This window comes from Camellia sinensis, chromosome 7 (assembly GCF_055761805.1).
Source record: "Camellia sinensis isolate YWXY chromosome 7, ASM5576180v1, whole genome shotgun sequence".
Classification (NCBI taxonomy): Eukaryota; Viridiplantae; Streptophyta; class Magnoliopsida; order Ericales; family Theaceae; genus Camellia; species Camellia sinensis.
The window spans coordinates 199,127,312-199,142,313 of record NC_138967.1 but is presented as its reverse complement, the minus strand read 5'-3'; the positions used below and the strand labels follow the sequence as shown (position 1 = coordinate 199,142,313).

General features: G+C 33.8%; 1 protein-coding gene across 1 annotated transcript; it reads left to right on the top strand.

The window, feature by feature from the left end:
• Nucleotides 1-10,232: 10,232 nt before the first annotated feature.
• LOC114257075 (phosphoglycerate kinase, cytosolic) lies at nucleotides 10,233-14,781 on the top strand. The gene is given in 7 exon segments (XM_082880351.1): nucleotides 10,233-10,554; nucleotides 11,936-12,013; nucleotides 12,133-12,253; nucleotides 12,256-12,392; nucleotides 13,160-13,477; nucleotides 13,666-13,824; nucleotides 14,367-14,781. Coding segments are annotated over 7 exon segments (1,149 nt in total). The 5' UTR covers nucleotides 10,233-10,359; the 3' UTR covers nucleotides 14,508-14,781.
• Nucleotides 14,782-15,002: the final 221 nt, after the last annotated feature.

The following is a 15,002-nucleotide window of genomic DNA, read 5'->3' as shown; positions in this document are numbered from 1 at the left end:
AAGGGTAAATTATATTGACACACCCCTAAGGTTTATGTTTATTACAGTTTTTCCTTCACCTTTTGGAAATTACATCCCTTGCCTGAGGTTTAAAGTTTTATTACAGATTGCTCACTCAGTTAGTTGACTGTTCAGTCAACTAACAGATTTTGCCGATGTTAGTAATTTAATTTTTTTAAATACTAATTTTGCCCTCACTTGGTAAATTACATTGACACCCCTCACAATTTAGAAATTATAATCCCCTCTCCAAGGTTTAAAGTAGCATTACCAATTGCCCCCTCGGTTAGTATTAGTTGAAAAAACAATTCATTGAAAAAAAAATTATTTGAAAAAATAAATTAATTGAAAAAAAATTTGTTAGTTAAAATTTTAAATTTCTGTTTAAAAGCCAACGTAACTCATTTTTTGAATTTACGTTTTTTTTCTCAAATTTACAAACTGAGACAATCATTTATAAATCAAAAAAATTATCAAACAGATTTTTATGATAGTTTTTAAAATTTTTGTAAATATAAATTGAAAGCTGAAAACGAAATGGTTACCAAATAAGCTCAGATGGTAAAAATGTTATAAAATTAACAAATAATTAAATAAGTTACCGACGTATGAAATGACTTATCAAAAGATTCTTAGGCTATGTATGGTTTGATTTTTAGATTTTTTTTTAAAAATTAATGATTAATTTGGTTAAGAAATAAAAAATAAAAATAATTATCATTTTTATATAGTTTTTATCTTTCGAGTGATTAGAAATAATTTTTTTACAAATTAAATACATTTTTTCATATTTATTTTTATTAAACTAGTTTTTTTTTTTTAAAATGTCAGGGGAGATCCGTATTAAATTGAAACCTCAGGGGCTGTCAATGTAATTTACCTTTTAAAGTATATGTAAAGGTTAAGGGTAAATATGTTATTTTAACTTAAAAGTTAACACCATCAAATAATTACACTGACAAAGGGGGTCAGTGTAATTTCCCATATGTGAGGGAAAATTGTAATAAACATAAACCTCAGGGGGTGCCAGTGTCATTTACCCTTATTTTAATTACGACGTATAAATTTTTTAATTATGTCTCATATTGTGTTTAATTATGACTTAAAAAGTTAAAATTATATCATTTTTCTTTTTAGTTATAAGATACATAAAAAGTGTGCACCAGAGTCTTTCTCTTAATTATTTGGGTGATGTGGCATTCAAGATTAGCGGGTGAGCCTAATATAGATATACTAGTTACCAAAAAGGGCCGTGCAAAGCACGAGTCGAATGTTATAATAAAAAAATTATATGAAAAAAATAATTAATTAAATTATTTAAATTGATCACTTGTGTTCTCTTTTTTATGAGAGACATAAATGGCTTAACTTTTTTGACATCAAAATTTAAATAAAGAATTTTTATATATTTTTATACATTTTAATATTTTAATTTAAAACTTGTTTTTTAAATTGTGGAGTAAGCATTATAGCTAATTCATTAATTCAGACATATAAATTGTGATGTAGTTGATCTTATGCACGATTTTATTAATTTTAATTTTTAAGAAATCCTTTATATAAGTGTTAGCAGTATTGTCAATAACATTCTATAAATAATATAAATATTAGGTAATTAATGTAGTCTTTTATTCTATAAATAATATATATTAGGTAATTAATGTAGTCTTTTATTCTATAAATAATATAAATATTAGGTAATTAACATAGTCTTTTAATAATCACTGTAAAAACAAATGTAAAAATTACGTTTCCAAAATTTATTTTAGAACTTTTTTTTTTTTGTTTATAAAAACAAATGTAAGTAAACAATAGTAAAAATTCATGTTTTGAAACAAAGAAACAGACAAAAAAGAAGTCTGTCATCATCTTCGCTGTAGCAAGTGGTAGAACATCATCCCCCTCGCTAGCTATATATTACGTTGCGCCTCATCATGGCACCCAAGAATATCAAATCCCTTATCGCTTTGTGTATCTTTGAACGTGGTAAGTTCAAATGAGATTCACTATCGATCTCACTCTATATACATAAATGTTCGTATATAGAAAGCCATTTGAGCTTTTGCAGCCTTTTACCCTTCGTTTTTCATCAAATTTATTCAATAATTTAGATCAAAGCTTTGATTTGATATAGAATCAAAATTTTCATCAATTCTTTTTAAAAATACCTAATTTATCCCCAAAAAAACATCCTTTTAACCAATGAAGGTGAAAAAAACTGATCTCCATTCCTTCGGCATTTAACAATCTCATCGAATTTTAAGTTAAAATAGGGTTGTTCAAAATTTGATGAAAGATTTGATTTATCTCTCATTTGATGAAATATGTGGTGAAAACTTGATTTGATGCAAGTTTGATGAATGGATTAGATCTGTTGATTATTTTTCACTATATTTGAAGGGAGAGAAGGTGTAATATGGTGGCAAAGACGAGCGGAGGTGACCCAAAGGAAGCAGATGTGAACGAAAAGGGGCGTCGCGCGACGTTAATTTGCAAGCATGCTTTTCCGGTGTTTCTTAGTCATTATCTGGTATCAACATCCTCAAATTTATGGTCTTTTCTTTTCTTTTCTCTTCTCTAGCCAAGTACTTTTTTTTTTCTTCTTCTTATTTTTGGGTTTCAATTGTAATTTTCTCGCCAAAATAAATCTTTTTTTTTAATTTTTTTTTTAATTTGATGATACTGAAATAGATATGAATGTCCCATGTAATTTTGATTGGTTTATTGTAATTTTGATTGGATTATAGATATTCTGTTCAAATTTATTTAGGGTTTAGGGTAATTTAGACATGGTTGTTCGTCGTTTCTTTATGGAGATAGCTCCATATTATGCTAATTGCGCTTCCTTTTTGTTTTGTTTTCTGATAAAGACTCAATCTTTGAGATCATTTAGTTATGTCGTGTTTGGTTGGGAGATTTGGGGAATGATTTAGAAATGGAAAAGGCGTGTGAAACTTGGTGAATTGTCCCTTTTTCTTTTCAAATCACTTACCAAATCTCCTAACCAAACACAGCCTGTGTGAAACTTGGTGAATTTTCCCTTTTCCTTTTCAAATCGCTTACCAAATCTCCTAACCAAACACAGCCTTAATGTACTGGCTTACTACAAATAATCTGAAACCAAATTTGCTTGAGTATATTCATACTCATTTTTTATGCCGGATTCCCTACACAGAAGGTTTGTAGTTTCATTCTCATTTGGGCTTTTACCATGTAAAATACGTTGATGCCCATAAAAATTTAGTAAATACATATTCAGCACTATTCTGGGAAACTTTACGCAAAATCACTTTATGCTGTCCACGGACATACCAAATACACGAAAACACAACTAAAAACAATTTTTGAAAAATCAAACCAAACCGACACTAAGTATTTATGGAACATATGTATCACATGTCGTATATATTGCATCATGTATCATAGATGTATTGTAATATGCATTTAATTTAAGATACGTATTGATGATAATATCAATTTATCTCTAAAAAAAGTATCAAATCGGAAGATAAAGTATAATGAATAGTAACATACTAACAACATTGTAGTGGGTTTTGGTATGCTTATTTAGGTGACTCTTTGCTAATCTTGTTTGTGTGCCTCTCCAGAAGGTTAATCCTGTTCGTGTACCTCTCTCCCGATGGTTAAACATGTTCATGTGCTTCTCCAGAAAGGTAATCCTATTTTTGTGCCTTGCCATAAGCTTCAAGAGGTTGAGTGGGTGGAGTGCAGAATTGATGATGATGTTGTGGGTGAGAAGATTTGTGATGCTGGATTCCTTACAGTTTGTAGTTTCATACTCATTTGGGCTACTTTATTTTACAAGCAACAAAATTTTACCATGTAAAATACATTTGTGCCCTTAAAAATGTAGCAAATATATATTCTGCACTATTTTGGCAAACTTTACCCATAATCACTTTTATTGAAGGTTTTGAGTTTTGATTATTTGATTGATTGTCAAAGATAGATCTGAATTTACGTTGGCATGATGCATTGTCAATACTCTGACTAAAATTTAGTAAATACTTATTCAACATTATTTCTTATCCAAGGAGTTCATTTGCGGGACGGTTGATGATATGCTCTTCCTTGGTGGAGGTATTGCAATTGCCCCTAAAGTTGTCAATGTGATCCATGCAATGGTGGATCAGAAAAAGAAGGATATGAGTATGTTGGCGCTGATTGCCTCGCACAAGCAGCATGTGAACTGTATTCGGGGGAAGAGACCAATAAGTGAGGGAAGTTCTTCTGAGTCCGTGATATCCTTCTCTGATGCTGATTTGGAGGGGGTAGATCTTCCTCACAACAATTTTCTGGCGATCTCCTTAAACGTGGGTGATCACCAGGTGGACAAGGTGCTTGTGGATCCGGGCAGCTCGGTTAATGTAATGTACAAAAAGTTGTTCGAGGAGCTCAGGGTGAAGCCGGAGGACCTCCAGCCAACCAGTACACGGATGTGTGGATTCGACGGGATGGTAGTGGCGCTCAAGGGGCAAGTGTCGCTTCGAATTTGTGTAGAGCAAGTAACAGTACGGACAGAGTTTCTGGTGGTAGATGTATATTCTTCATACAATGCTATTGTTGGTACAAGCTGGCTTCATGATATAAAGGCAGTACCCTCAACTTACTACCAGGTACTCAAGTTTCACCGCAGTATGGGGATAAAAGCTATCCGAGGTGATCAAAAGGTCTCAAAGGAGTGCCTCATGATTGAAGTAAAGGGGAAGGAAAAAGCCGTGAAGGTTCTACCCTTTCTAATGTGATTTGCATGGTTTTGGTTTTTCTTGTTCAACCGAACTCTTTATTTGATAATTCTTGCTGCTGCTACAAGGGGGAGTTTAAAATAGTATTTAATATGTTTTGTAGATTGTTGCTGCTTCTGGTATCGCTGATGGTTGTATGAGATCGGACAGTGGACCTATAGCCGTGTTTGATTCCGCTGAGCTTGCAGAGGAGGTAGAGGTGTATACATATATATAAGCAATCTACATGCTCTTATTTAAATCTATAGTTGATGGTCTAGCCACCCTTTGATGTATATGTGATTATATTTAATTTTTATCATTGTTTCTTATTTATATGTTTAATTAGCATGGTTATGCTTATTTAACATGGTGCATGTTGTCATCTTTATTGAGTCTTTGTACTTTGCATTGAGTCTTTGATTATTTGATTGATTGTCAAAGATAGATCTGAATTTACGTTGGCATGATGCATTGTCAATACTCTGACCAAAATTTAGTAAATACTTATTCAGCACTATTTCTTATCCAAGGAGTTCATTTGCGGGACGGTTGATAATATGCTCTTCCTTGGTGGAGGTATTGCAATTGCCCCCAAAGTTGTCAATGTGATCTATGCAATGGTGGATCAGAAAAAGAAGGATATGAGTATGTCGGTGCTGATTACCTCGCACAGGCAGTATGTGAACTGTATTCAGGGGAAGAGACAAAGAGGTGAGGGAAGTTCTTCTGGGTCCTCGATAAACTTCTCTGATGATGATTTGGAGGTGGCAGATTGTCCTCACAACGATTTCTGGTGATCTCCTTAAACGTGGGTGATCACCAAGTGGACAAGATCCTTGTGGATCCGGGAAGCTCAGTTAATGTAATGTACAAAAAGTTGTTCAAGGAGCTCAGGCTGAAGTCGGAGGACCTCCAGCCAACCAGTACATGGATGTATGGATTCGACGGGAGGGCAGTGGCGTCCAAGGGGCAGGTGGCGCTTCGAATTTGTATAGAGCAAGTAACAGTACAGACAGAGTTTTTGGTGGTAGATGTATATTCTTCATACAATGCTATCATTGGTACAAGCTGGCTTCATGATATGAAGACAGTACCCTCAACTTACTACTAGGTAGTCAAGTTTCACCCCAGTATGGGGATAGAAGCTATCCGAGGTGATCAAAAGGTCTCAAAGGAGTGCCTCATGATTGAAGTAAAGGGGAAGGAAAAAGCCGTGAAGGTTCTGCCCTTTCTAATCTGATTTGCATGGTTTTGGTTTTTCTTGTTCAACCGAACTCTTTATTCGATAATTCTTGCTGCTGCTACAAGGGGGAGTTTAAAACAGTGTTTAATATGTTTTGTAGATTGTTGCTGCTTCTGGTATTACTGATGGTTGTATGAGATCGGACAGTAGACCTATAGCCGTGTTCGATTCCGCTGAGCTTGCAGAGGAGGTAGAGGTGTATACATATATATAAGCAATCTACATGCTCTTATTTAAATCTATAGTTGATGGTCTAGCCGCCCTTTGATGTATATGTGATTATATTTAATTTTTATCATTGTTTCTTATTTGTATGCTTTATTAGCATGGTTATGCTTATTTAACATGATGCATGTTGTCATCTTTATTGAGTCTTTGTACTTTGCATTGTAATCAGTTAATTTCCTGATTACTTTACTTATGTAAAGTTTTGTTTTCCTTCAAAGTTCTGTTTTCGGAATTGAACTGTTGTTTACTGGAAATATAGAACATGTTGTTGCATTACTTGATGATGGGTTTGGGCTAATTTACTGCAATAGTTTTTGTTCTCATTTTGATGGTAATTTTAGAGTGCTGAAAAATAACTTAAACACCAAAGGAAGTTTTACTCCATATATGTGTAAAGTTGGCGGGCTTGGTTTGCAATGTTTTTTGTCAGCCAAACGGTTTCGTTGTTGGAGAAGACAACTTTGAAATGTTGTCTTTGTGTGTGAATTTTTTCTGTTTTCTATTTGTGATACTTGGGTCTAATAATCTGGTCTCTTAATGGGCTTTTAGTATGTTTGTATTAAACTGATATGAAAGGCCCAAATTTTTATTAGGGTCACTTGGTGAAGAAGATGAAAAGAGTTGAATATGAGGAATACGTATAAGTGATTTGGTGTACCATGAGAAAAAAATAATATTTTATTTTAAGATTTAATGTGTATTGTCCTTATTAATAAAATTACATTAGGGTATAATAGGAATTAAAATTTTAAAATTTTAATTGGGCGTACTGAGTTATTAGTTGGGTGCAAATAGAATCACCCGTTGTTTTATGTCTTTTGATAAGCCTAGTGGTTTTAAACCCAGCATCTATATTTACTTATTTGAGTTGTTGGGCCATTACATTTTATAATAATATGGTGTACTGATAGTATTTTGAATCTAATAAATCCATTTAATGGATTTAGGTTGAGACTAAAAAACTGAACTTTAAATCCTATTGCTGGATTCAAGGAATAGCCCACAATTATTAGTATATATTTTGTGAAAGTTTTAAGAATGTATTTTTAAAATCAAGTTATGATTTTATAAAAATTAGGTATGATTTTTGGTTTGTGAACTCTTGAAACTTGAGAAATTATAGAGTATATATTGTATACTTGGTGAATTTTCTAAGTGTAATTAAATTAGAATTTCTAGTTTATGTAACTTGTGTTTGAATGGAAATTTCATATTGGTTGGTCAATTTATGACTCAAAGCAAATACAAGCATAAATCATGAAACTTAAGATATAAGAAAGTGTTGGTTCTTCATATCTAAAGTATTTGATTATTTAAGTAAATAAAGATTACTCTTGGTGAGGGGTTTATCTCTTAGAATTAAAGACATGATTTTTATAATTTGTTAAGTCTTTTGTAACAAAAGAGATGGAGTGACATGGTATTTTTGTCACGGATTTTTCTCGAATTTTTCAAGATGAAACTCATCATCAATATTAGTTGATAGTTATGACAATGATTGTTAGTCTAGACATGTTGTTCATGTTGTAAACTAGTGTAATACATAGCTATTGAAAATTTGTGTCCACATGACGGTAAATTATCTAAGAAATACTTGCAAGGGATTTGATGTGAGATCATCAAAGGAGATGGGTCTTAAGCTCAAGTAACATATCACTCCTGGTGGAAACTTGACTCAACGCTTAAAGACACAGCAAGTCCTTGAGTTCAATGAGTCCAAGTACACCATATGTTGTGATTGTAAGCACTTAAATTTTTATTTTTATAACGATCCCAAGGCAAGGTGCTTGGGACCTATAATACAAAAGAGGAGGTTGAGCTGCTTAGCTCTTAATGAGTTTACAGTGGTGAGTTAGGGTATTCTAGTTACAGGGGTACTCTCAGTAAATTTACCTATATGGGTGTAGGGGTGGTGCCGCTTCCTATGAGTCCAAGGGCTTGACTGTAGAGCGCTCATGAAACAGGATATAGACACAAGGCTAATCCCCGTGTTGACTTTTTGAATTATCTAAGGAGAAGAAAATTTTTGTGTGAGACGTGTCTGGTTAATTGTATAAGTTCGCTAGTTGAAAGACGAGTCTATTAGGTCATCTTGATTAACTTTGATGTGTTTTCATTAAGTGAAAGATTCAAATTGAAATATATTTATTTATGCATAAATTTACCTAATCTATCCAAGTTGTTATTTTCATATATTTTGAAAATGGTGGGGGATTGTTGGACCATTTTCATAATATATTTATATATATTAAAATATATAATATAGTTATATAAATTATTAAAGAGATGTGACTTTTGGGTTTAAATCAAAGAGTGTAACCATTGAGTTTAAACATGAAGGCATGACTCTTGGATTTAGAGGATGTCACTTTTGAATCTAAAAGACACGGCCTTTGGTCTAAGGGAACAAATCCATACCTATAAAAAGGCGGAATGGGTTGGCAATTGGAAAAGAAGAAATCCATATGAAATCCATGGAATTTCTCTCAATGATTCATATTGTTATTTTGTTCTTTACTTGGTGGATTAGAAAAATTCAAAGGCATTCGAGATCTGATTTCGTTCGTGCATAACGCAGTCAGACATTAGACTGGATTTCATTGTATCCCGGAGGCAGATTTGTAGGTAACCCGGTGCACATGATATTCGACAACATTGGTGGGGCCGAATATCATCTTAAGGAAAGCGACGCTGTAAAACAATACTAATTATTTTTTGTTTTATCTCTTTCCATCTCATTTACCAAATTTGCACCAACAATTAACAAGGCATTTTCTTCACCCCTTTAATTCACATACTATTTATATGTAATCAATGCCATGAGTTAGGCCTGTGCACGGGTCGGGTCTGGTCGGTTTTGACCCTTACCCGGAACCTAATCGAACGCGATTGGGTTAGAGTTTTATAAACCAATCTCAACCGTTCATATTTTTGAAATCGACCACTCATGACAAACAGGTTGGGGGGCAGGTCCGGATGGGTTCGCAGGTTGGGAAAATTTAATTTTCAGACTTCTGAGATTTGGGCTTGTACATTTTTTGTCCTTGTTTATTACAAAAAGTGAGCCCATTTTGAAGTAAATTGGCCTATTTTGAGCCAACTTCATTTTTTCCCCCCTGGTAATTGTTAACAGTGAATATCAAATCTAACTTTTCCCTTGGCCTATTTTAGGCCAATTTCAGTATCTGTAAACAAGTAAACATGACCACCAAAAGCTAATTCATTTTTCAATATGAAAGTAAAAAAATATCATTAGGCTAAATATCTTCCCACATGATATTGTTCAATATCCAAAATTCAAAAATAACATAAACAACATTAAAAGGCCAATTATCTTGCTACCAAAAGTTAGTATCCACCATTTGTTAAGGGATAAATATCATCCAGATTCTAGAATTCAAAATCCAAATATCCAAAATCCAAAAAACTAAAGCGATTGCTAACTTGCTATAATCCAAAAGTGTTGTGGTACTCTGAAGATGTAGCTGTACCTGTGAGGCTGTAACTGTACTCTAGCAATTGCTAAGTGGCAAAGACTAAGCTGTTGGCTAAGGCATGATGCATTGAACAATGCAACCTATCACAAAAATTCAAAAATAATAGCCAACAACCACAATACCACTTGGCAGCAACAAAACAAAATGTTAAAAAGAAAGTGACCAAAGTCTGCTATTGTTTAGTGTTAATTACATTCATTCACATGAACAGTACTAATAACAAAAAGTGTTGTGCAATAAACAAAAGCCATATGTCCATCTTGCTGCATGCATTTGTCTCCTGCAAAAATAAAATTGAGATTAGATTTCATGTACTAAATATAAAAAATAAAGTTACAGAAATATAACCCTCATATTACAAAAACAAAATACATTATACAATTTCATTACCAAGCCTGCTAGACTAGACTGCTCTGTGTCTGTGTGTGTCTGCTAGACTAGACTGCTTCATCAATCGTATTCAAAGCAAAGCAATCTCAAAGCCCTAATCCCTTTTTATCTTTCTTCAATCTTATTAGTAAGTTCAAATCCTCAAATACATCCCATGTGGTTATGTGGAAGATCATCAGTATGATCTGTGATTGGAATTGATCTGTTGATTATTATTATATATTGTGTGTTTGTTTGATAGGAAGGAAGCGAAATGGCGACGAAGAAGCGTGTGGCTACACTGAAAGAAGCAGATTTGAAGGGAAAGAAGGTGTTTGTGAGGGTTGATCTAAACGTTCCTTTGGATGACAATCTCAACATCACCGATGATACCAGAGTCCGAGCTGCTGTCCCTACCATCAAGTATTTGATGGGTCATGGTGCCAAAGTCATCCTTGCTTCTCATCTGGTAGTATTTCAATTTTTTATTTTCTTCTCATCTTCGTTTTGGGTTTCCGTTGTTTGCCTCTTTCATGATCATTCTCAATGTCAATGGAATACATCGCCTTCTTCTTCTTCTGTTCATTTTCCAAACTTACACCCTGTTTTGATTGACCGATTTGGTGGAGAAATGGTAAGAAATGATGAGATATGGAGACACAGATATTTCTCTTATTATTATACAAGTTTCATTTCTCACCAAAAAAAAAGGTGAGATTTGGTGTGAAATGAAACTGATTGATGGTGTATTTTTAACATACTGAGTTTGTCAATCAAAAGGACGAAAATGAAATATCACTTATATATATGGTGAGAAAAGATGAGTATTTCTTTTTCTTTTCTCACTTAAACGGACTCTTATTCCAAGTCTATCCCCAAATAATTTGGTTTATAGATCTTGGGTTCAGATTTATTTATGGCATTAATCTGTTTTGACATTGTTGTTCATCATTTCTATCACTTTTTCTCCATATTTTGCTGACTGGGCTTTTTTGTTTTCTGATGAAGGCTCCATCTTTGAGATCCTTTAGTTATTGTACCGGCTTACTTTAGAATAATCTGTGACCACATTTGGCAGAAATATATTCATTGCCTTCAGTTAACTCATTCTCTTTCTCTCTCTCTCTCTCTCTCTCTCTCTCTTTTATTTATTTATTTTTTGGTGGAAAGTATACAGTACTTATTAGTGGAAGATGGACTGACATATGACACATGATTGTTCCAATGCATCTAAATTTATTTATTGGGAGATGTATTTTTTTAAGAATAAGGAGTATTGATTCTTGGAGTATTGTCATATCTTCCCTGTTCTGGGGTTACTGTGGACCATTTTGTTTGTTTGATTTCTCATAATGATGATTAATATGCTATGAGTTTATTTTTGTTGCCGTGGGACGTGATTAACAGTTTTTTTTTTGTTTTTTTGTTTTGCAAGTCTATATTCCATGGGTTTTCTTTGAAAGCTTCTGTATATTTGATGTCAAGAAATAACTAAAACAATTGTTTTGTTTTGATATTTCTTTTTCTTTGTTTGTGTTATGTTGGTTGCTTGGTAATTGGATAGGAGGATTGAAAAGGTTCAGTAGTGTGTATACTGGTCTGATTATGTTTCTTTTTTTCTTTTATCTTTTCTTTCTTTCTTTCTTTTTTTTTTTTTTTTTTTTTTTTTTCATGCAATAGGAGGCAGTAGTCTTTGAGTTTAGTTTATATTACTTTTCTATATATCACTATGCTCTTGTAGCATAGATTTGTACAAAATGCAACTGATGGAATTCCTTTTTAAAAAATAAAAATAAAATAAAAACAACTAATTCAAATATTTTGTCTACTTTTTGAATTTTGGGTTGCAGGGATGCCCAAAGGGTGCCACACCTAAGTACAGTTTGAAGCCTCTTGTGCCAAGGCTGTCTGAACTTCTTGGTATTGAGGTTTGTCTATTTCTATTTTCTTCATAGGTTTTATGCGGGTTTTTTTTTTTTTGCAGGCGCTGATATGCTTATTTAGTTTAGGTGACTCTCTGCTAATATTGTTCATGTGCCTTCAACAGGTCAAGATGGCGAATGACTGTATTGGTGAAGAAGTTCAAATAATGGTGGCTGAAATACCAGAAGGAGGTGTTCCGCTCTTGGAGAATGTGAGGTTCTATAAGGAAGAAGAGAAGAATGACCCGAATTTGCAAAGAAGTTGGCATCTCTCGCAGACCTCTACGTGAATGATGCATTTGGAACTGCTCATAGAGCACACGCTTCCACAGAGGGAGTAGCTAAGTACTTAAAGCCTTCTGTTGCTGGATTCCTTATGCAGAAGGTTTGTAGTTTCATATCCCTTTTGGCCACTTTCTAATAGCAACACAATCTCACCATGTAAAATTCATGTATGCCCATTGAAAATTGGTAAATACACATTCATCACTATTCTGACAAATTTTACCCAAAATTGCTCTTGTTGGAGGTTGAATTTTGGATTGTCTGATTGTTTGTCAGATATAGATATGAACGTACCTTGGTATGCATTGTCATGCTCTAACCAAAATTAATTTTGCTTTACTGAGCTCACATGTTATTTTGTGCTGATGTTGAGCTTCAGCACATATGCAATGAGAACTAGTTATTAGGCTCAATTGAACCTTTGAACATTCATTTTCACGGTCTAACTTGTCAAGAGGCCTTGAGAAGTTTTTAAGGTTTGGCATGTCTTAATTAGCTCAAACAAGCTGCGAAGAGGATGAGTACCTTTCTGGTTGTACTTTTGAGCACTGCAAGCATGAGAGACTAATAATCAGAAAATCTTTACATTTGCTTTGATAGGCTAAATAGCCAAGCATAAACCATTCACTTGTGTAGAGAAAGTTACGTGTATTGAGTTCGTAGGGACTTCATATTAGATTTTCTTGGTTGGCTCACATTTGCACATGGAGTTTGACTTGTTATACTACCTGCCCTTATAATTTGCTCTCTTTGTTGGTTGAAGTTTGTGCTGTTGTTGTGCAGGAACTATTTCTAACTAATATATATATACTTTTGGTAACTATTTTTCATATTTACCTGACATGTTTCTTGTCTCAATGCCTTTAGGAGCTTGACTATATAGTTGGAGTTGTTTCGAATCCCAAGAAACCATTTGCTGCAATTATTGGTGGCTCCAAGGTATCAAGTAAGATTGGTGTGATCGAGTCATTGTTGGAGAAGGTTGATATGCTCTTGCTTGGTAGAGGTATGATTTTTACATTTTACAAGGCCCAAGGGTACTCAGTTGGATTGTCGCTTGTGGAGGAAGACAAGCTTGATCTTGCAACATCACTTCTGGAGAAGGCCAAGTCTAAAGGGGTGGCTTTAATGCTCCCTACTGATGTGGTTGCTGCTGATAAGTTTGCCGCCGATGCCAATAGCAAGGTTAGTCATTCTTTCTTCCTCCTTTTTATCTCTTGTCTTTCCATGACAAGAGTTTTACAATTTAATCCAGTGCTTGTTAGTGTCAAATAAGCCAAGTAATAAAAGAATTGTTTTCCTTGTTTAACTGAATTCTTGATTTGATAATGCTGGCTGCAAGGGGGTTAAACAATGTTTAATATGTTTTGTAGATTGTCCCGACATCTGGTATCCCTGATGGTTGGATGGGATTGGACATTGGACCCGATATCATCAAGACCTTTGGTGAAGCCTTGGATTCCACCAAAACTGTTATTTGGAATGGACCTATTAGCGTGTTTGAGTTTGACAAGTTTGCTGTGGGGACTGAGGTATATATAAGGCTCTGTTTAATGTAGCTTTATGGGGCCTGCTTATAGCTTCTTTTTTCTTTTATTTTCTTTTCTTTTTTAATATGTTAGGAGTTAGTGTAAGTTTGTTTGATGCAACTTCTGCTCACAGCTTACGAGGCAAAAATAGCTTAAATAAGTTGAGAAAAACTAATTATCTAGAAATTGGGCAAAGGTTGTTTTTAGGTTTTGCTTTTGATTATCAACTTTCAACTTGAAAAAAACTGCACCAAATAGACTCAATCTGCGTACTCATTTAAATCTAGTGTTATCATCAGCCTTGATGGTCTAGCCCTTTTGATAGATGGAGAGTGCTTTGTAGTTCAAGCCCCTTTCCACTCTCCCACAAAGCAAGGCACGAGAGTCGATGTTAGTGTAATAAGAAACAGACAATACATTATGAAAACTGACCGAAAATCAAAATCGGGCTCGAGCAGTCTATTCAGTTTCACCGATTTTTCTTACAGCTCCACATGATGTTGTACTAAACAAGTGACGGATTTGTTTTGTTTTACTATGAATAGACTATCGCGAAGAAACTGGCAGACCTTAGCGGCGGGAAGGGGGTGACAACAATAGTTGGAGGCGGTGACTGTTGCAGCTGTGGAGAAAGTTGGTCTTGCGGACAAGATGAGTCACGTCTCAACTGGAGTTCTTGCCCTTGACGATGTTTGAGCAGTGCTTTGTTTCTTTTGCGTTTTTTTAATGGTGGGCTGCAGTTGGTTTTATTTGAAACTTGCGTGCTGACATGAAAACTTGCTGGTTTCTTTCTCAAAGAATAACTAAATCCTTTGATGAGCCAAAATTGTTTTATCAAATATCAAACAATCATTGTATTTATGATGAAAATACACAACTCTATTTTTTAGATCTAATGATATGTAAATAATATGATTAGTTGATAATTAGATAAGATATGAGAATGTGTTACTTTGAATATTCTACTTGGTTGCTACATCACTGAACTTGAAAATGAGGTTTAATTTTGAGGTTTTTTTTTTGGGTCTAATTTTTAATCTAAAATAGCAATCTATGTGTTTGGTTTCAGTATTTTAGATTAAGTTTTTTGAAAATTGAGTTTTTTATTTTTCGTATTTTTTTGTTTTTAGTCAATATTTTTAAAATTTAAGCATTTTTTTTTTTACTTTTTTGGATGTACT